This window comes from Salvelinus fontinalis, unplaced genomic scaffold (assembly GCF_029448725.1).
Source record: "Salvelinus fontinalis isolate EN_2023a unplaced genomic scaffold, ASM2944872v1 scaffold_0013, whole genome shotgun sequence".
NCBI classification, from domain to species: domain Eukaryota; kingdom Metazoa; phylum Chordata; class Actinopteri; order Salmoniformes; family Salmonidae; genus Salvelinus; species Salvelinus fontinalis.
Window position 1 is genome coordinate 77,724 of NW_026600222.1, and position 22,169 is coordinate 99,892.

A 22,169-nucleotide genomic window follows, 5' to 3' on the forward strand; every position below is an offset into this window, starting at 1 on the left:
GCAGAGAAAAGAGAGCAGAGGGAGGGAGAGCAGAGAGGGAGAGCAGAGAGTGAGAGATAGAGCAGAGAAAAGAGAGAACAGCAGAGCAGAGCAGAGAGAGGGCAGAGAGAGCAGAGAGAGCAGAGCAGAGAACAGAGAGAGAGCAGAGAGAGCAGAGGAAGAGAGAGCAGAGAGAAGAGAGGGCAGAAAGAGCAGAGAAGGAGAGCAGAGAGAGAGAGCAGAGAGAGAACAGAGAGCAGAGAGTGCTTAGAGAGCAGAGACCAGAGAGAGCGCGAGAGAGCAGAGGGAGAGAGAGCAGAGCGCGAGAGAGCAGAGAGAGAGCAGAGAGAGTACAGAGCGCAAGAGAGAGCAGAGAGAGAAAGAGAGCAGAGGGAGCAAGAGAGAGCAAGAGAGAGCAAGAGAGAGAGAGAGAGCAGAGAGAGCGAGAGAGAGCAGAGAGAGAGCAGAGAGAGAGAGCGAGAGAGAGCAAGATAGAGCAGAGAGAGAGAGAGTGAGCAGAGAACAGAGAGATAAGAGAGAGGGCAGAGAGAGCGAGAGAGAGTAGAGAGAGAGCAGGGAGAAGAGAGAGGGCAGAGACAGCAGAGAGAGAGCAGAGAAAAGAGAGAGCAGAGCGAGCAGAGAACAGAGAGAGCAGAGAGAGCAGAGAACAGAGAGAGAGAGCAGAGAGCGAACAGAGAGCAGAGAGTGCTGAGAGAGCGAGAGAGAGCAAGAGAGAGCAGAGAAAAGAGAGAACAGCAGAGCAGAGGGAGAGAGCTGAGAGAGAAGAGAGAGCAGAGAGAGAGAGCAGAGAGGGAGATAGCATAGAGAGCAAGAGAGAGCAGAGACAGACAGCAGAGAGAGCATAGAGAGTAGAGAGCAAGAGAGAGAACAGAGCGCAAGAGAGAGCAGAGAGAGAAAGAGAGCAGAGAGAGCAAAAGAGAGCAGAGAGAGAGCATAGAGAGAGCGAGAGAGCAGAGAGAGAGCATAGAGAGAGAGCGAGAACAGAGAGAGAGCATAGAGAGAGCATAGAGAGAGAGCGAGAGAGAGCATAGAGAGCAGAGAAAGCGAGAGAGAGCAGAGAGAGCAAGATAGAGCAGAGAGAGAGAGAGAGAGAGAACAGAGATAAGAGAGAGGGCAGAGAGAGCGAGAGAGAGCAGAGAAAAGAGAGAGCAAAGCGAGCAGATTACAGAGAGAGCAGAGGGAGAGAGAGAGAGAGAGAGAACAGAGAGAAGAGAGGGAGAGAGAGAGAACAGAGAGAAGAGAGAGCAGAAAGGGAGAGCAGAGAGCGAACAGAGAGCAGAGAGTGCTGAGAGCAGAGAGAGCGAGAGAGAGCAGAGAGCAGAGAACTCTGTTGCTATAGTGACCCTGCATCACAACACTCTGTTGCTATAGTGACCTTGCACCACAACACTCTGTTGCTATAGTGACCCTGCATCACAACACTCTGTTGCTATAGTAACCCTGCATTACAACACTCTGTTGCTATAGTAACCCTGCATTACAACACTCTGTTGCTATAGTAACCCTGCATCACAACACTCTGTTGCTATAGTAACCCTGCATTACAACACTCTGTTGCTATAGTAACCCTGCATCACAACACTCTGTTGTACAATTTGTTTAATTCAATTCCACATATTTAATTGTTTTGTATTTCATTTCATATTAGTTTCATGTTTCAACCAGTCGCAGGTTAACGTCAACCTGACAGAGGCAACGTAACATCAATAACCAAACTGTTTTCACAATTAACAGGCTTTTCTTGTTTCAACTATGTTTTATTATGAAAAGTACAATATATCCTTGTATACTTGTACAACTATGGAGCGTATGTCCATATATAATTATACCATTTGTTATTCAACATAAAGACAACAAATGATCACATTGGTATTTTAACAGTGTTATTGTCACAATTATAGGAAGACACGCATGTGTGAGTGTGTGTGTCCAGTGAGTGTCCAGTGTGAGTGTGTGTGTGTGTCCAGTGTGTGTGTGTGTCCAGTGTGTGTGTGTGTGTGTGTGTGTGTGTGTGTGTGTGTGTGTGTGTGTGTGTGTGTGTGTGTGTGTGTGTGTGTGTGTGTGAGTACAGTGTGTGTGTGAGTCCAGTGTGTGTGTGTGTGTGTCCAGTGTGTGTGTGTGTGTGTCCAGTGTGAGTGTGTGTGTCCAGTGTGAGTGTGTGTGTCCAGTGTGAGTGTGTGTCCAGTGTGTGTCCAGTGAGTGTGTGTCCAGTGTGAGTGTGTGTGTGTGTGTTCAGTGTGTGTGTGTGTGTGTGTGTGTTTGTGTGAGAGTGGGTGAGTGTGTGTGTGTGTGTGTTTGTGTGAGAGTGGGTGAGTGTGTGTGTGTGCACCTCCTGCCTAGTCACTTTTACTCCTACCTACATGTACATATTACCTCAACTACCTGGTACCCTGCACATTGACTCAGTACTGGTACTCCTTATAGTCTCATTATTACCTCAACTACCTGGTACCCCTGCACATTGACTCAGTACTGGTACTCCTTATAGTCTCATTATTACCTCAACTACCTGGTACCCCTGCACATTGACTCAGTACTGGTACTCCTTATAGTCTCATTATTACCTCAACTACATGGTACCCCTGCACATTGACTCAGTACTGGTACTCCTTATAGTATCATTATTACCTCAACTACCTGGTACCCCTGCACATTGACTCAGTACTGGTACTCCTTATAGTCTCATTATTACCTCAACTACCTGGTACCCCTGCACATTGACTCAGTACTGGTACTCCTTATAGTCTCATTATTACCTCAACTACATGGTACCCCTGCACATTGACTCAGTACTGGTTCTCCTTATAGTCTCATTATTACCTCAACTACCTGGTACCCCTGCACATTGACTCAGTACTGGTACTCCTTATTGTCTCATTATTACCTCAACTACCTGGTACCAATGCACATTGACTCAGTACTGGTACTCCTTATAGTCTCATTATTACCTCAACTACCTGGTACCCCTGCACATTGACTCAGTACTGGTACTCCTTATAGCCTCATTATTACCTTAACTACCTGGTACCCCTGCACATTGACTCAGTACTGGTACTCCTTATAGCCTCATTATTACCTCAACTACCTGGTACCCTGCACATTGACTCAGTACTGGTACTCCTTATAGTCTCATTATTACCTCAACTACCTGGTACCCCTGCACATTGACTCAGTACTGGTATTCCTTATAGTCTCATTATTACCTCAACTACCTGGTACCCCTGAACATTGACTCAGTACTGGTACTCCTTATAGTCTCATTATTACCTCAACTACCTGGTACCCTGCACATTGACTCAGTACTGGTACTCCTTATAGTCTCATTATTACCTCAACTACCTGGTACCCTGCACATTGACTCAGTACTGGTACTCCTTATAGTCTCATTATTACCTCAACTACCTGGTACCCTGCACATTGACTCAGTACTGGTACTCCTTATAGTCTCATTATTACCTCAACTACCTTAACGGTTAACGAGGAAACGTGGGTCACAACTATAGGAAGACGCTCACACGTTTGTGTCCACTGTGTGTGTGTGTGTGTGTGTCCAGTGTGTCCTGTGTGTGTCCAGTGTGTGTGTGTGTGTATCACTGACAGAGGGACACTGAGTTGCCATACCAAACACTAAACCCTGGATAGAGGGGCTCAGTGAATGTGGAGGTGAATGTGATCAGGTGGGTCAGTGTGTCAGAGGAGGCTCTATAGAAGGACAGAGTGCCGGCTGGCCAGTCCAGATACACTCCTACTCTGTGGGAGCCGGAGGAGGGGACGTCTATGGCAGTCTGATTATTATTGTGCCAGGCAGTGTAACTGTAATCAGAGCAGAACAGACTCCAGGACTTGTCATTGTATCCAAGACAACAGTCGTTAACCCTTCCTCTCCTGCTGATTCCTTTATATGTCACTCCTATAACAGCCCCCATTATCCCACTCCACTCTACCTCCCAGTAACAGCGCCCAGTCAGACCCTCTCTACACAGCACCTGTCTACGGTCCTCAAATCTCTCTGGGTGGTCAGGATACGGCTGCTTCTCTCTCCTCCATGTCACCTTTCTGTTCTCCTCAGACAGAGAGAGGAGTCTGTCTACTGTGTTTAGGTCCAGTGTGAGATCACAGACATCTGATGGATGAAACCAGACACAATATTAGAAATCATCATCATTCACATTAGAATGTTAACTCACTTTTCACTAATTCATTTAATGTAGATGTTTCTAGGTATCAAAAGGAGAAGTTTAGGTAACTTGAGACTTGTTGAATGATCATATGTTATACTGTATGGTAATATAAAACACACTGATTCCCATTAATCACACACACACACACACACACACACACACACACACACACACACACACACACACACACACACACACACACACACACACACACACACACACACACACACACACACACACACACACACACACACACACACACACACACACACACACACACACACACACACACACACACACACACACACACACACACACACACACACACACACACACACACACACACACACACACACACATTGTCAAAGCAACTCTTTGTAAACTTTGTTGTCCCTGATTTCTGCTTCTGTAGAACTACAGCTGATATTTAATATGACCAAGTAAGTAATGATGGTGGTCTTTGACTTTGACTTTACTTGAATTAAGACTTATTCTTAGTCATATTCTTCACAGCAGTCAACACTCACATTTTCTAAGCCCAGGTTTCATTGTGTTCTCTCCACCATGTTCCACACTGTAGCGGTAAGCAGAAGAACAGACAGTCATTGAGGGATACACCTGAACTCACACACACACACACACACACACACACACACACACACACACACACACACACACACACACACACACACACACACACACAGCATATAACTTTGTCCAAGTGGTGGTCAGAATGTTTGTCTTAACTGGCCTGATAAGTCAAACATGTCTGATATGAACATGGACATAAACCCTCTACATACTTGAGTTTCTCCAGTCTGCAGTGTGGATCCTTCAGTCCAGCAGAGAGCAGTCTGACTCCTGAGTCTCCTGGGTGATTGTAGCTCAGGTCCAGCTCTCTCAGGTGTGAGGGGTTTGACCTCAGAGCTGAGACCAGAGAAGCACAGCCTTCCTCTGTGACTAGACAGCCTGACAGCCTGCAAAGAGTCAAATCATATTAAAATCACACTGCTATTCTTTGGTGGTGAAAATAGTGGCAGTATATTTTTTCAACATATTCAGATACATCAGCGTCCTGAAACCTGCCATATCTATTCATAAATGGATGTTTCATTATTAGAAATGACAAAATATCAAAGTATTGCTTGCAGATAGAAGCATGTATAGTACAAATATTATATATATATATATATATATATATATATAATATCCCTGTGTTTCCCTGATGTATATATCCCTGGTGTATATATCCCTGTGTATCCCTGGTGTATATATCCCTGTGTTTCCCTGGTGTATATTTCCCTGTGTTTCCCTGGTGTATATATCCCCGTGTTTCCCTGGTGTATATATCCCTGTGTTTCCCTGGTGTATATATCCCTGTGTTTCCCTGGTGTATATATCCCTGTGTTTCCCTGGTGTATATATCCCTGTGTTTCCCTGGTGTATATATCCCTGTGTTTCCCTGGTGTATATATCCCTGTGTTTCCCTGGTGTATATATCCCTGTGTTTCCCTGGTGTATATATCCCCGTGTTTCCCTGGTGTATATATCCCCGTGTTTCCCTGGTGTATATATCCCCGTGTTTCCCTGGTGTATATATCCCCGTGTTTCCCTGGTGTATATATCCCCGTGTTTCCCTGGTGTATATATCCCCGTGTTTCCCTGGTGTATATATCCCCGTGTTTCCCTGGTGTATATATCCCCGTGTTTCCCTGGTGTATTTATCCCCGTGTTTCCCTGGTGTATATATCCCCGTGTTTCCCTGGTGTATATATCCCTGTGTTTCCCTGGTGTATATATCCCTGTGTTTCCCTGGTGTATATATCCCTGTGTTTCCCTGGTGTATATATCCCTGTGTTTCCCTGGTGTATATATCCCTGTGTTTCCCTGGTGTATATATCCCTGTGTTTCCCTGGTGTATATATCCCTGTGTTTCCCTGGTGTATATATCCCTGTGTTTCCCTGGTGTATATATCCCTGTGTTTCCCTGGTGTATATATCCCTGTGTTTCCCTGGTGTATATATCCCTGTGTTTCCCTGGTGTATATATCCCTGTGTTTCCCTGGTGTATATATCCCTGTGTTTCCCTGGTGTATATAGCCCTGTGTTTCCCTGGTGTATATATCCCTGTGTTTCCCTGGTGTATATATCCCTGTGTTTCCCTGGTGTATTTATCCCTGTGTTTCCCTGGTGTATATATCCCTGTGTTTCCCTGGTGTATATATCCCTGTGTTTCCCTGGTGTATATATCCCTGTGTTTCCCTGGTGTATTTATCCCTGTGTTTCCCTGGTGTATATATCCCTGTGTTTCCCTGGTGTATATATCCCTGTGTTTCCCTGGTGTATATATCCCTGTGTTTCCCTGGTGTATATATCCCTGTGTTTCCCTGGTGTATATATCCCTGTGTTTCCCTGGTGTATATATCCCTGTGTTTCCCTGGTGTATTTATCCCTGTGTTTCCCTGGTGTATATATCCCTGTGTTTCCCTGGTGTATATATCCCTGTGTTTCCCTGGTGTATATATCCCTGTGTTTCCCTGGTGTATTTATCCCTGTGTTTCCCTGGTGTATATATCCCTGTGTTTCCCTGGTGTATATATCCCTGTGTTTCCCTGGTGTATATATCCCTGTGTATATATCCCTGTGTTTCCCTGGTGTATATATCCCTGTGTTTCCCTGGTGTATATATCCCTGTGTTTCCCTGGTGTATATATCCCTGTGTTTCCCTGATGTATATATCCCTGTGTTTCCCTGGTGTATATATCCCTGTGTATATATCCCTGTGTTTCCCTGGTGTATATATCCCTGTGTTTCCCTGGTGTATATATCCCTGTGTTCCCCTGGTGTATATATCCCTGTGTTTCCCTGGTGTATATATCCCTGTGTTTCCCTGGTGTATATATCCCTGTGTTTCCCTGGTGTATTTATCCCTGTGTTTCCCTGGTGTATTTATCCCTGTGTTTCCCTGGTGTATATATCCCTGTGTTTCCCTGGTGTATTTATCCCTGTGTTTCCCTGGTGTATATATCCCTGTGTTTCCCTGGTGTATATATCCCTGTGTTTCCCTGGTGTATATATCCCTGTGTTTCCCTGGTGTATTTATCCCTGTGTTTCCCTGGTGTATATATCCCTGTGTTTCCCTGGTGTATATATCCCTGTGTTTCCCTGGTGTATATATCCCTGTGTTTCCCTGGTGTATATATCCCTGTGTATATATCCCTGTGTTTCCCTGGTGTATATATCCCTGTGTTTCCCTGGTGTATATATCCCTGTGTTTCCCTGGTGTATATATCCCTGTGTTTCCCTGGTGTATATATCCCTGTGTTTCCCTGGTGTATATATCCCTGTGTTTCCCTGGTGTATATATATCCCTGTGTTTCCCTGGTGTACATATCCCTGTGTTTCCCTGGTGTACATATCCCTGTGTTTCCCTGGTGTATATATCCCTGTGTTTCCCTGGTGTATATATCCCTGTGTTTCCCTGGTGTATATATCCCTGTGTTTCCCTGGTGTATATATCCCTGTGTTTCCCTGGTGTATATATCCCTGTGTTTCCCTGGTGTATATATCCCTGTGTTTCCCTGGTGTATATATCCCTGTGTTTCCCTGGTGTATATATCCCTGTGTTTCCCTGGTGTATTTATCCCTGTGTTTCCCTGGTGTATATATCCCTGTGTTTCCCTGGTGTATATATCCCTGTGTTTCCCTGGTGTATTTATCCCTGTGTTTCCCTGGTGTATATATCCCTGTGTTTCCCTGGTGTATATATCCCTGTGTTTCCATGGTGTATATATCCCTGTGTTTCCATGGTGTATATATCCCTGTGTTTCCCTGGTGTATATATCCCTGTGTTTCCCTGGTGTATATATCCCTGTGTTTCCCTGGTGTATATATCCCTGTGTTTCCCTGGTGTATATATCCCTGTGTTTCCCTGGTGTATATATCCCTGTGTTTCCCTGGTGTATATATCCCTGTGTTTCCCTGGTGTATATATCCCTGTGTTTCCCTGGTGTATATATCCCTGTGTTTCCCTGGTGTATATATCCCTGTGTTTCCCTGGTGTATATATCCCTGTGTTTCCCTGGTGTATATATCCCTGTGTTTCCCTGGTGTATATATCCCTGTGTTTCCCTGGTGTATATATCCCTGTGTTTCCCTGATGTATTTATCCCTGTGTTTCCCTGGTGAATATATCCCTGTGTTTCCCTGGTGTATATATCCCAGTGTTTCCCTGGTGTATTTATCCCTGTGTTTCCCTGGTGTATATATCCCAGTGTTTCCCTGGTGTATATATCCCTGTGTTTCCTGTTTCTCTGTACCAGTTCGTCTTGTATGTTTATCAAGTCAACCAGCGTTTTTCCCTACTCCTGCTTCTATTCTTTTTTGATAGTCCTCCCGGTTTTTGTCCCTTGCCTGTTTTCTGGACTCTGTACCTGTCCTGACCTCTAGCCTGCCTGACCATTCTGCCTGTCCTGACCTCTAGCCTGCCTGACCATTCTGCCTGTCCTGACCATTCTGCCTGTCCTGACCTCTAGCCTGCCTGACCATTCTGCCTGTCCTGACCTCTAGTCTGCCTGACCATTCTGCCTGTCCTGACCTCTAGTCTGCCTGACCATTCTGCCTGTCCTGACCATTCTGCCTGTCCTGACCTCTAGCCTGCCTGACCATTCTGCCTGTCCTGACCTCTAGTCTGCCTGACCATTCTGCCTGTCCTGACCTCGAGACTGCCTGACCATTCTGCCTGTCCTGACCTCTAGCCTGCCTGACCATTCTGCCTGTCCTGACCTCTAGCCTGCCTGCCTGACCATTCTGCCTGTCCTGACCTCTAGCCTGCCTGACCATTCTGCCTGTCCTGACCTCTAGCCTGCCTGACCATTCTGCCTGTCCTGACCTCTAGCCTGCATGACCATTCTGCCTGTCCTGACCTCTAGCCTGCCTGACCATTCTGCCTGTCCTGACCTCTAGCCTGCCTGACCATTCTGCCTGTCCTGACCTCTAGCCTGCCTGACCATTCTGCCTGTCCTGACCTCTATCCTGCCTGACCATTCTGCCTGTCCTGACCATTCTGCCTGTCTTGACCTCTAGCCTGCCTGACCATTCTGCCTGTCCTGACCTCTATCCTGCCTGACCATTCTGCCTGTCCTGACCATTCTGCCTGTCCTGACCTCTAGCCTGCCTGACCATTCTGCCTGTCCTGACCTCTATCCTGCCTGACCATTCTGCCTGTCCTGACCATTCTGCCTGTCTTGACCTCTAGCCTGCCTGACCATTCTGCCTGTCCTGACCTCTAGCCTGCCTGACCATTCTGCCTGTCCTGACCTCTAGCCTGCCTGACCATTCTGCCTGTCCTGACCATTCTGCCTGTCTTGACCTCTAGCCTGCCTGACCATTCTGCCTGTCCTGACCTCTATCCTGCCTGACCATTCTGCCTGTCCTGACCATTCTGCCTGTCCTGACCTCTAGCCTGCCTGACCATTCTGCCTGTCCTGACCTCTATCCTGCCTGACCATTCTGCCTGTCCTGACCATTCTGCCTGTCTTGACCTCTAGCCTGTCCTGACCTCTAGCCTGCCTGACCATTCTGCCTGTCCTGACCTCTATCCTGCCTGACCATTCTGCCTGTCCTGACCATTCTGCCTGTCCTGACCTCTAGCCTGCCTGACCATTCTGCCTGTCCTGACCTCTATCCTGCCTGACCATTCTGCCTGTCCTGACCATTCTGCCTGTCTTGACCTCTAGCCTGCCTGACCATTCTGCCTGTCCTGACCTCTAGCCTGCCTGACCATTCTGCCTGTCCTGACCTCTAGCCTGCCTGACCATTCTGCCTGTCCTGACCATTCTGCCTGTCTTGACCTCTAGCCTGCCTGACCATTCTGCCTGTCCTGACCTCTATCCTGCCTGACCATTCTGCCTGTCCTGACCATTCTGCCTGTCCTGACCTCTAGCCTGCCTGACCATTCTGCCTGTCCTGACCTCTATCCTGCCTGACCATTCTGCCTGTCCTGACCATTCTGCCTGTCTTGACCTCTAGCCTGTCCTGACCTCTAGCCTGCCTGACCATTCTGCCTGTCCTGACCTCTAGCCTGCCTGACCATTCTGCCTGTCCTGACCTCTAGTCTGCCTGACCATTCTGCCTGTCCTGACCTCTAGCCTGCCTGACCATTCTGCCTGTCCTGACCTCTAGCCTGCCTGACCATTCTGCCTGTCCTGACCTCTATCCTGCCTGCCACACTGTACCTCCTGAACTCTGATCTGGTTATGACCTTTTGCCTGTCCACGACCATTCTCTTGCCTACCCCTTTTAGTATATTAATAAATATCAAAGACTCTAACCATCTGCCTCCCGTGCCATCTGGGTCTCGCCTTGTGCCTTAAACCACACTGCTATTCTTTGAGGGTTTCACCTTTTATTTGAGGGTAGTTTAATACATGCCTGTTTCACCATTTAGAAAAATAAAACATGCTAACCTCTCACCTTTAACCTCAAATAGAAGGTGACATTCTGTACTCCTAATATGAAACATTCTCAAATCCAAAATGCTGAAGCATAGCACCAAATGTAAAACTGTAAGCTTCACTGTCCAAACACATATGGTGTGGACTATGTGTGTCTGGTAAACACATGTGGATCTGGTGAACAGTTATCACTTGTTGACCAACTACAGGAATACTGACCTCAGAGTCTCCAGTTTACAGTGGGGATTCCCCAGTCCAGCAGAGAGCAGCTTCACTCCTGAATCCTTCAGGTCATTGTTACTCAGGTCCAGCTCTCTCAGGTGTGAGGGGTTTGACCTCAGAGCTGAGACCAGAGAAGCACAGCCTTCCTCTGTGACTCTACAGCCTGACAGCCTGACAAAGAGATCATCATGACTTCACAAACACACTGTTAATTTAACACCAGTAGTGTAGAAGGAAAATGGCAGATGCTGTTGGTTTATTCTCTCAAACAACATATAGATTCATCTTCCGTCTCCTAGAAGTGTATCGTCATTTTGTTATACTAATGTGAAAACCAATGTACCAATGTACTGATTCAATATGTTATTCAATATAATGATCAATGAACCCTTTTGTAAGTGTGATTGATATGTGATAATGAACATAGAATATCCAGTTCATTAACTGTAACAACCCCAGCTTCCTGCGGTGAAACGACTGCTGTGCAAGGTATTGGGCAACAGCTTTTGTCCTGTGTGTGTGTGTGTGTGTGTGTGTCCATTCTGTGTTTGAGAGGACACACACACATACACTGGACACACACACACACTAGACACACACACACACACACATAACTTTGTCCAAGTGTAAGAATGTTAGTCTTAACTAGCCTGATAAGTCAAACATGTCTGATATGAACATTGACATAAACCCTCTACATACTTGAGTTTCTCCAGTCTGCAGTGTGGATCCTCCAGTCCAGCAGAGAGCAGTCTGACTCCTGAGTCTCCTGGGTGATTGTAGCTCAGGTCCAGCTCTCTCAGGTGTGAGGGGTTTGACCTCAGAGCTGAGACCAGAGAAGCACAGCCTTCCTCTGTGACTTGACAGCCTGACAGCCTGCGAAGAGTCAAATCATATTAAAATCACACTGATATTCTTTGGTGGTGAAAATAGTGCCAGTATCAGCGTCCTGAACCCTGCCATATTTATTCATGAAATAATGTATCATTATTATAAAAGACAAATGATCAAATATTGCCTGCAGAGAGAAGCATGTATAGTACAAATATTTGAGTAGACTGACCAGACCAGTTTAAAAAGCAGTATCAGTCAAAAGACAGACAGTGAGGTATCAGATTTAGATTGTATTGAGTATACAGTCCACACCATATCTATTTTGACAGTGAAGCTAACATTTTAAATGTGACTCTATATTCCAACATTTTGGATTTCAGATCAAATGTTTTATATGAGGTGACAGTATATAATGTCACCTTTAATTTGAGGATATTTTAATACATATCTGTTCCACCATTTAGAAATGAAACCACTTTATGTATCTAGTCCCCCCATACTTTGATAATTTGAAGAAGTCGTAAATATTCTGATCAATTTACTTATAGTGTATTAAAGTAGTCAAATGTGTAGTATTTGGTTCCAAACTCATTGGTTGCATTCAACAAGTTAGTAGAATCACAGATATGGGACCAAATACTAAAAGTATGACTATTTTAATACAATATGTGTGAATATGTCCAAATAATGAAGACTTCTTCAAATGGTAGACTACAGTGCCTTGCAGAGTTATTCATCCCCCTTGGTGTTGTTCCTATTTTGTTTCATTACAACATGTCATTTAAATAGATTATATTTGGATTTCATGTAATGGACAAACACAAAATAGTCCAAATTGGTCAAGAGAAATTTAAAAAAATAACTTACTTAAAAAATAAAAAACAGAAAAGTGGTGCGTTCATATGTATTCACCCCCTTTGCTATGAAGCCCCTAAATAAGATCTGGTGCAACCAATTACCTTCAGAAGTCACATAATTAGTTAAATAAAGTCCACCTGTGGGCAATCTAAGTGTCACATGATCTGTCACATGATCTCAGTATATATACACCTGTTCTGCAAGGTCCCAGAGTCTACAACTCCACTAAGCAAGGGACACCACCAAGCAAGCGGCACCATGAAGACCAAGGAGCTCTCCAAACAGGTCAGGGACAGAGTTGTGGAGAAGTACAGATCAGGGTTGGGTTATAAAAAAATATCTGAAACTTTGAAAATCCCACGTAGCACCATTAAATCCATTATTAGAAAATGGAAAGAATATGGCACCACAACAAACCTGCCAAGAGAAGGCCGCCCACCAAAACTCACAGACCAGGCAAGGAGGGCATTAATCAGAGAGGCAACAAAGAGACCAAAGATAACCCTGAAGGAGCTGCAAAGCTCCACAGCAGAGATTGGAGTATCTGTCCATAGGACCACTTTAAGCCGTACACTCCACAGAGCTGGGCTTTACGGAAGTGTGGCCAGAAAGAAATACATTGCTTTAAAAAAAAAATAAGCAAACACGTTTGGCGTTCGCCAAAAGGCATGTGGGAGACTCCCCAAACATATGGAAGAAGGTACTCTGGTCAGATGATACTAAAATGTAGCTTTATGGCCATCAAGGGAAACGCTATGTCTGGCGCAGACCCAACACCTCTCATCACCCCGAGAACACCATCCCCACAGTGAAGCATGGTGGTGGCAGCATCATGCTGTGGGTTTGTTTTTCATCGGCAGGAACTGGGAAACTGGTCAGAATTGAAGGAATGATGGATGGCGCTAAATACAGGGAAATTCTTGAGGGAAACCTGTTTCAGACTTCCAGAGATTTTGAGACTGCTAAAGCAACACTCGAGTGGTTTAAGGGGAAAAATGTAAATGTCTTGGAATGGTCAAGTCAAAGCACAGACCTCAATCCAATTGAGAATCTGTGGAATGACTTACAGATTGCGGTACACCAGCGGAGCCCATCCAACTTGAAGGAGCTGGAGCAGTTTTGCCTTGAAAAATGGTCAAACATCCCAGTGGCTAAATGTGCCAAGCTTATAGAGACAAACCCCAAAAGACTTGCAGCTGTAATTGCTACAAAAGGTGGTTCTACAAAGTATTGACTTTGGGGGGTGAATAGTTATGCACAAGTTAACTGTTCTCATTATTTATCGTTTGTTTAACAAGAAAACATATTTTGCATCTTCAAAGTGGTAGACATGTTGGGTAAATCAACTGATACAAACCCCCAAAATCTATTTTAATTACAGGTTTTTAGGCAACAAAATAGGAAAAATGCCAAGGGGGGTGAAAACTTTTGCAAGCCACTGTACATCCATAAAGTGCTTTCATTTTTAAAAGGTAAAACATATATGAATACTCTCAAATAAAAGGTGACATTCTCTACTGTCACCTAATACGAAACAGTCTACCTAAAATACAAAATGCTGGAGCATAACACCAAATGTAAAACTGTAAGCTTCACTGTCCAAACACATATGGTGTGGACTATGTGTGTCTGGTAAACACATGTGGATCTGGTGAACAGTTATCACCTGTTGACCAACTACAGGAATACTGACCTCAGAGTCTCCAGTTTACAGTGGGGATTCCCCAGTCCAGCAGAGAGCAGCTTCACTCCTGAATCCTTCAGGTCATTGTTACTCAGGTCCAGCTCTCTCAGGTGTGAGGGGTTTGACTCCAGAGCTGAGACCAGAGAAGCACAGCCTTCCTCTGTGACTCCACAGCCTGACAGCCTGACAAAGAGATCATCATGATTTCACAAACACACTGTTAATTTAACACCAGTAGTGTAGAAGGACAATGGCAGATGCATTTGGTTTATTCTCTCAAACAACATATAGATTCATCTTCCGTCTCCTAGAATTGTATGGTCATTTTGTTATACTAATGTGAAAATCAATGCACTGATTCAATATGTTATTGAATATAATGATCAATGAACCCTTTTGTAAGTGTGATTGATATGTGATAATGAACATAGAATATCCAGTTCATTAACTGTAACAACCCCAGCTTCCTGTGGTGAAACGACTGCTGTGCAAGGTATTGGGCAACAGCTTTTGTCCTGTGTCCAGTGTGTGTGTCCAGTGTGTGTGTGTTTGTGAGTCCAGCGTGTGTGTGTGTGTGTGTGTGTGTCTATTGTGTGTGTGTGCCTATTGTGTGTGTCCATTCTGTGTTTGAGAGGACACACACACATACACTGGACACACTAGACACACACACACACACACACATAACTTTGTCCAAGTGGTGGTCAGAATGTTTGTCTTAACTAGCCTGATAAGTCCAACATGTCTGATATGAACATTGACATAAACCCTCTACATACTTGAGTTTCTCCAGTCTGCAGTGTGGATCCTCCAGTCCAGCAGAGAGCAGTCTGACACCCTGATCTGTTTCACCTGTCTTGTGATTGTCTCCACCCCCTCCAGGTGTCGCTTATTTCCCTGGTGTATATATCCCTGTGTTTCCCTGGTGTATATATCCCTGTGTTTCCCTGGTGTATTTATCCCTGTGTTTCCCTGGTGTATTTATCCCTGTGTTTCCCTGGTTTATATATCCCTGTGTTTCCCTGGTGAAAATAGTGGCAGTATATATTCTTTCAACATTTTCAGATACATCAGTGTCCTGAAACCTGCCATATCTATTCACAAATGAATGTATCATTATTAGAAATGACAAATTATCAAAGTATTTCTGTAGAGAGAAACATGTATAGTACAAATATTTGAGTAGACTGACCAGACCAGTTTAAAAAGCAGTATCAGTCAAAAGACAGACAGTGAGGTGTCAGATTTAGATTGTATTGAGTAAACAGTCCACACCATATCTATAATGACAGTGAGGTATCAGATTTAGATTGTATTGAGTAAACAGTCCACACCATATCTATAATGACAGTGAGGTATCAGATTTAGATTGTATTGAGTAAACAGTCCACACCATATCTATTTTGACAGTGAAGCTAACATTTTTAATGTGTCTCTATACTCCAACATTTTGGATTTGAGATCAAATGTTTCATATGAGGTGACAGTATATAATGTCACCATTTATTTGAGGGTATTTTAATACATATCTGTTTCACCATTTAGAAATGAAAGCACTTTATATATCTAGTCCCCCCATACTTTGATAATTTGAAGAAGTCGTAAATATTCTGATCAATTTACTTATAGTGTATTAAAGTAGTCAAAAGTGTAGTATTTGGTTCCAAACTCATTGGTTGCATTTGCAGTTTGTTTTGGTTGTGTTTTGGGTTGTGTTTTGCCCAATAGTAACTGAACTGTGGATGATGACTGGAGTAATTTTCTGTCTAAGGGAGTAGATAACACGTTTCTAAACAATACTAAATTAATCCTGATTATGCCTTGATTAATACAAATCATAAATAAATAATGAATAATAACACTAAGAGTTGGTTTAAACAGATCTGAATCAGGAAACTAAGAGTTGGTTTAAACAGATCTGAATCAGGAAACTAAGAGTTGGTTTGAACAGATCTGAATCAGGAAACTAAGAGTTGGTTTGAACAGATCTGAATCAGGAAACTAAGAGATGGTTTAAACAGATCTGAATCAGGAAACTAAGAGATGGTTTGAACAGATCGGAATCAGGACACTAAGAGTTGGTTTAAACAGATCTGAATCAGGAAAGTATGAGTTGGTTTAAACAGATCTGAATGAGGAAAGTAAGAGTTGGTTTAAACAGATCTGAATGAGGAAAGTAAGAGTTAGTTTAATCAGATCTGAATCTGTTTAAAGATAGAACTGCCAAATGGGGTGGAGTTGCAATCTACTGTAGAGACAGCCTGCAGAGTTCTGTCCTACTATCCAGGTCTGTACCCAAACAATTCCAGCTTCTACTTTTAAAAATCCACCTTTCCAGAAACAAGTCTCTCACCGTCGCCGCTTGCTATAGACCACCCTCTGCCCCCAGCTGTGCCCTGGACACCATATGTGAACTGATTGCCCCCCATCTATCTTCAGAGCTCGTGCTGCTAGGTGACCTAAAGTGGGACATGCTTAACACCCCGGCCATCCTACAATCTAAGCTTGATGCCCTCAATCTCTCACAAATTGTCAATGAACCCACCAGGTACAACCCCAAATCCGTAAACACGGGCACCCTCAACGATATCATCCTAACCAACTTGCCCTCCAAATACACCTCTGCTGTTTTCAACCAAGATCTCAGCGATCACTGCCTCATTGCCTGCATCCGTAACGGGTCTGCGGTCAAACGACCAACCCTCATCACTATCAAACGCTCCCTAAAACACTTCAGCAAGAAGGCCTTCCTAATCGACCTGGCCCGGGTATCCTGGAAGGATATTGACCTCATCCCGTCAGTAGAGGACGCCTGGTCATTCTTTAAAAGTGCCATCCTCACCATCTTAAATAAGCATGTCCCTTTCAAAAAATGTCGAACCAGGAACAGATGGTTCTCTACCTTGGTTCTCTCCAGACCTGACTGCCCTTGACCAGCACAAAAACATCCTGTGCCATTCTGCATTAGCATCGAATAGCCCCCGTGATATGCAAATTTTCAGGGAAGTCAGGAACAAATATACACAGGCAGTTAGGAAAGCTAAGGCTAGCTTTTTCAAGCAGAAATTTGCATCCTGTAGCACAAACTCTATAAAGTTCTGGGACACTGTAAAGTCCATGGAGAATAAGAGCACCTCCTCCCAGCTGCCCACTGCACTGAGGCTAGAAAACACTGTCACCACGATAAATCCACTATAATTGAAAATTTCAATAATCATTTTTCTACGGCTGGCCATGCTTTCCACCTGGCTAATCCTACCCCGGTCAACAGTCCTGCAATTTCCACAGCAACTCGCCCAAACCTTTCCTATTTCTCCTTCACCCAAATCCAAATAGCTGATGTTCTTAAAGAACTGCAAGACCTCTACAAATCAGCCGGGCTAGACAATCTGGATCCTCTCTTTCTAAAATTATCTGCTGAAATTGTTGCAACCACAATTACTAGCCTGTTCAACCTCTCTTTCGTAACGTCTGAGATTCCCAAAGATTGGAAAGCTGCCGCAGTCATCCCCGTCTTCAAAGCGGGAGACACTCTAGACCCAAATAGCTACAGACCTATTACTATCCTGCCCTGCCTTTCTAAGGTCTTCGAAAGCCAAGTTAATAAACAGATTACCGACCGCTTTGAATCTCACCGTACCTTTTCCGCTATGCAATCTGGTTTCAGAGCTGTTCATGGGTGCACCTCAGCCACGCTCAAGGTCCTAAACAATATCATAACCGCCATCGATAAGAGACATTACTGTGCAGCCGTATTCATTGACCTGGCCAAGGCTTTTGACTCTGTCAATCACCACATCCTCATCGGCAGACTCGACAGCCTTGGTTTCTCTAATGATTGCCTCGCCTGGTTCACCAACTACTTCTCTGATCGAGTTCAGTGTGTCAAATCGGAGGGTCTGTTGTCCGGGCCTCTGGCAGTCTCTATGGGGGTGCCACAGGGTTCAATTCTTGGACCGACTCTCTTCTCTGTATACATCAATGATGTCGCTCTTGCTGCTGGTGAGTCTCTGATCCACCTCTACGCAGACGACACTATTCTGTATACTTCTGGCCCTTCTTTTGACACTGTGTTAACAACCCTCCAGGCGAGCTTCAATGCCATAGAACTCTCCTTCCGTGGCCTCCAATTGCTCTTAAATGCTAGTAAAACTAAATGCATGCTCTTCAACCGATCGCTGCCTGCACCTGCCCGCCTGTCCAACATCACTACTCTGGACGGCTCTGACTTAGAATATGTGGACAACTACAAATACCTAGGTTTTTGGTTAGACTGTGAACTCTCCTTCCAGACTCACATTAAGCATCTCCAATCCAAAATTAAATCTAGAATCGGCTTCCTATTTCGCAACAAAGCATTCTTCACTCATGCAGCCAAACATACCCTCGTAAAACGGACCATCCTACCAATCCTCGACTTCGGCGATGTCATCTATAAAATAGCCTCCAACACTCTACTCAACAAAATGAATACAGTTTATCACAGTGCTATCCGTTTTGTCACCAAAGCCCCATATATTACCCACCACTGCGACCTGTACGCTCTCGTTGGCTGGCCATCGCTTCATACTCGTCGCCAAACCATCTGGCTCCAGGTCATCTACAAGCCTCTGCTAGGTAAAGCCCCGCCTTATCTCCGCTCACTGGTCACCATAGCAGCACCCACTCGTAGCACGCGCTCCAGCAGGTATTTTTCACTGGTCACCCCCAAAGCCAATTCCTCATTTGGCCGCCTCTCCTTCCAGTTCTCTGCTGCCAATGACCGGAACCAACTGCAAAAATCTCTGAAGCTGGAGACTCTTTCTCCCTCACTAGCTTTAAGCACCAGCTGTCAGAGAAGCTCACAGATCACTGCACCTGTACATAGCCCATCTGTAAATAGCCCATCTATATACCTCATCCCCATACTGTATTTATGTATTTATCTTGCTGCTTTGCACCCCAGTATCTCTACTTGCACATTCATCTTCTGTGCATCTACCAGTCCAGTGTTTAATTGCTATAATGTAATTACTTCGCCACCATGGCCTATTTATTGCCTTAACTCCCTTATCTTACCTCATTTGCACTCACTGTATATAGACTTTTTGTTTTCTTTTGTTCTACTGTATTATTGACTATGTTTTGTTTATTCCATGTGTAACTCTGTGTTGTTGTATGTGTCGAATTGCTATGCTTTATCTTGGCCAGGTCACAGTTGCAAATGAGAATTTGTTCTCAACTAGCTTACCTGGTTAAATAAAGGTGAAATAAAAATAATTCAAAATAATATGAGGGAGAAAGTTAGACGCTACAACAAAACATACTAACCTCTCACCATTACCAATAACATAGGCTACAACAAAACATGCTAACCTCTCACCATTACCAATAACATAGGCTACAACAAAACATGCTAACCTCTCACCATTACCAATAACAGAGACTACAACAAAACATGCTAAACTTTTACCATTACCAATAACAGAGACCACAACAAAACATGCTAACCTCTCACCATTACCAATAACAGAGGATAAAACAAAACATACTAACCTCTCACCATTACCAATAACAGAGACTACAACAAAACATGCTAACCTCTCACCATTACCAATAACAGAGGCTACAACAAAACATACTAACCTCTCACCATTACCAATAACAGAGGCTACAACAAAACATGCTAACCTCTCACCATTACCAATAACAGAGGCTACAACAAAACATGCTAACCTCTCACTATTACCAATAACAGAGGCTACAACAAAACATGCTAACCTCTCACCATTACCAATAACAGAGGCTACAACAAAACATACTAACCTCTCACCATTACCAATAACAGAGACTACAACAAAACATACTAACCTCTCACCATTACCAATAACAGAGACTACAACAAAACATGCTAACCTCTCACCATTACAAATAACAGAGGCTACAACAAAACATGCTAACCTCTCACCATTACCAATAACAGAGGCTACAACAAGACATGCTAACCTCTCACCATTACCAATAACAGAGGCTACAACAAAACATGCTAACCTTTTACCATTACCAAATACAGAGACTACAACAAAACATGCTAACCTCTCACCATTAACCTCAAATAAAAGGTGCCATTCTGTACTGTCACCTAATATGAAACATTCTATCTCAAATCCAAAATGCTGGAGCATAGCACCAAATGTAAAACTGTAAGCTTCACTGTCCAAACACATATGGTGTGGACTATGTGTGTCTGGTAAACACATGTGGATCTGGTGAACAGTTATCACTTGTTGACCAACTACAGGAATACTGACCTCAGAGTCTCCAGTTTACAGTGGGGATTCCCCAGTCCAGCAGAGAGCAGCTTCACTCCTGAATCCTTCAGGTCATTGTTACTCAGGTCCAGCTCTCTCAGGTGTGAGGGGTTTGACTTCAGAGCTGAGACCAGAGAAGCACAGCCTTCCTCTGTGACTAGACAGCCTAACAGACTGCAAAGAGTCAAATCATATTAAAATCACACTGCTATTCTTTGGTGGTGAAAATAGTGGCAGAATATTTTTTCAACATATTCAGATACATCAGTGACCTGAAGCCTGCCATGTCTATTCATATTATAATGTACCATTATTAGAAATTACAATTATCAAAGTATTGCTTGTAGAGAGAAAAATGTATAGTACAAATATTTGAGTAGACTGACCAGACCAGTTTAAAAAGCAGTATCAGTCAAAAGACAGACAGTGAGGTATCAGATTTAGATTGTATTGAGTATACAGTCCACAACATATCTATAATGACAGTGAGGTATCAGATTTAGATTGTATTGAGTATACAGTCCACACCATATCTATTTTGACAGTGAAGCTAACATTTTTAATGTGGCTCTAAACTCCAACATTTTGGATTTGAGATCAAATGTTTCATATGAGGTGACAGTATATAATGTAACCATTTATTTGAGGATATTTGAATACATATCTGTTTCACCATTTAGAAATAAAAGCATTTTATGTATCTAGTCCCCCTATTTGAAGAAGTCATAAGTATTCTGACCAATTAACTCATAGTGTATTAAAGTAGTCAAAAGTTTAGTATTTGGTCCCATATTCCTTGAACGCAATGACTTCATCAAGCCTGTGACTGCAATGATTGGGAAAGATCATGAATGATTCATGAATAATAATGAGTGAATAAGTTACAGAGGCTACAACAAAACATGCTAACCTCTCACCATTACCAATAACAGAGACTACAACAAAACATGCTAACCTCTCACCATTACAAATAACAGAGGCTACAACAAAACATGCTAACCTCTCACCATTACCAATAACAGAGGATACAACAAAACATGCTAACCTCTCACCATTACCAATAACAGAGGCTACAACAAAACATGCTAACCTCTCACCATTACCAATAACAGAGGCTACAAAAAAACATGCTAACCTCTCACCATTACCAATAACAGAGACTACAACAAAACATGCTAACCTCACCATTACCAATAACAGAGGCTACAACAAAACATGCTAAACTCTCACCATTACCAATAACAGAGGCTACAACAAAACATGCTAACCTCACACCATTACCAATAACAGAGGCTACAACAAAACATGCTAACCTCTCACCATTACCAATAACAGAGGCTACAACAAAACATGCTAACCTCTCACCATTACCAATAACAGAGGCTACAACAAAACATGCTAACCTCTCACCATTACCAATAACAGAGGCTACAACAAAACATGCTAACCTCTCACCATTACCAATAACAGAGGATACAACAAAACATGCTAACCTCTCACCATTACCAATAACAGAGGATACAACAAAACATGCTAACCTCTCACTATTACCAATAACAGAGGCTACAACAAAACATGCTAACCTCTCAACATTACCAATAACAGAGGCTACAACAAAACATGCTAACCTCTCACCATTACCAAT

At 43.7% G+C, this 22,169-nt stretch overlaps 1 protein-coding gene across 1 annotated transcript in view; it reads right to left on the reverse strand.

Annotated features, from left to right (window-relative positions):
* Positions 1–2,900: 2,900 nt before the first annotated feature.
* LOC129842115 (NACHT, LRR and PYD domains-containing protein 12-like) overlaps positions 2,901–22,169 on the reverse strand; it is a 45,364-nt gene continuing 26,095 nt past the window's right edge. Inside the window, exons 7-13 of the mRNA XM_055910509.1 lie at positions 20,525–20,698; positions 14,244–14,417; positions 11,561–11,734; positions 10,856–11,029; positions 4,985–5,158; positions 4,709–4,755; positions 2,901–4,123 (exon numbers count right to left, since the gene is read on the reverse strand). Of these exons, the coding sequence (XP_055766484.1) occupies positions 3,591–4,123; positions 4,709–4,755; positions 4,985–5,158; positions 10,856–11,029; positions 11,561–11,734; positions 14,244–14,417; positions 20,525–20,698 (1,450 nt within the window). The 3' untranslated portion in view covers positions 2,901–3,590. The remainder of the gene's footprint in view (positions 4,124–4,708; positions 4,756–4,984; positions 5,159–10,855; positions 11,030–11,560; positions 11,735–14,243; positions 14,418–20,524; positions 20,699–22,169) is intronic.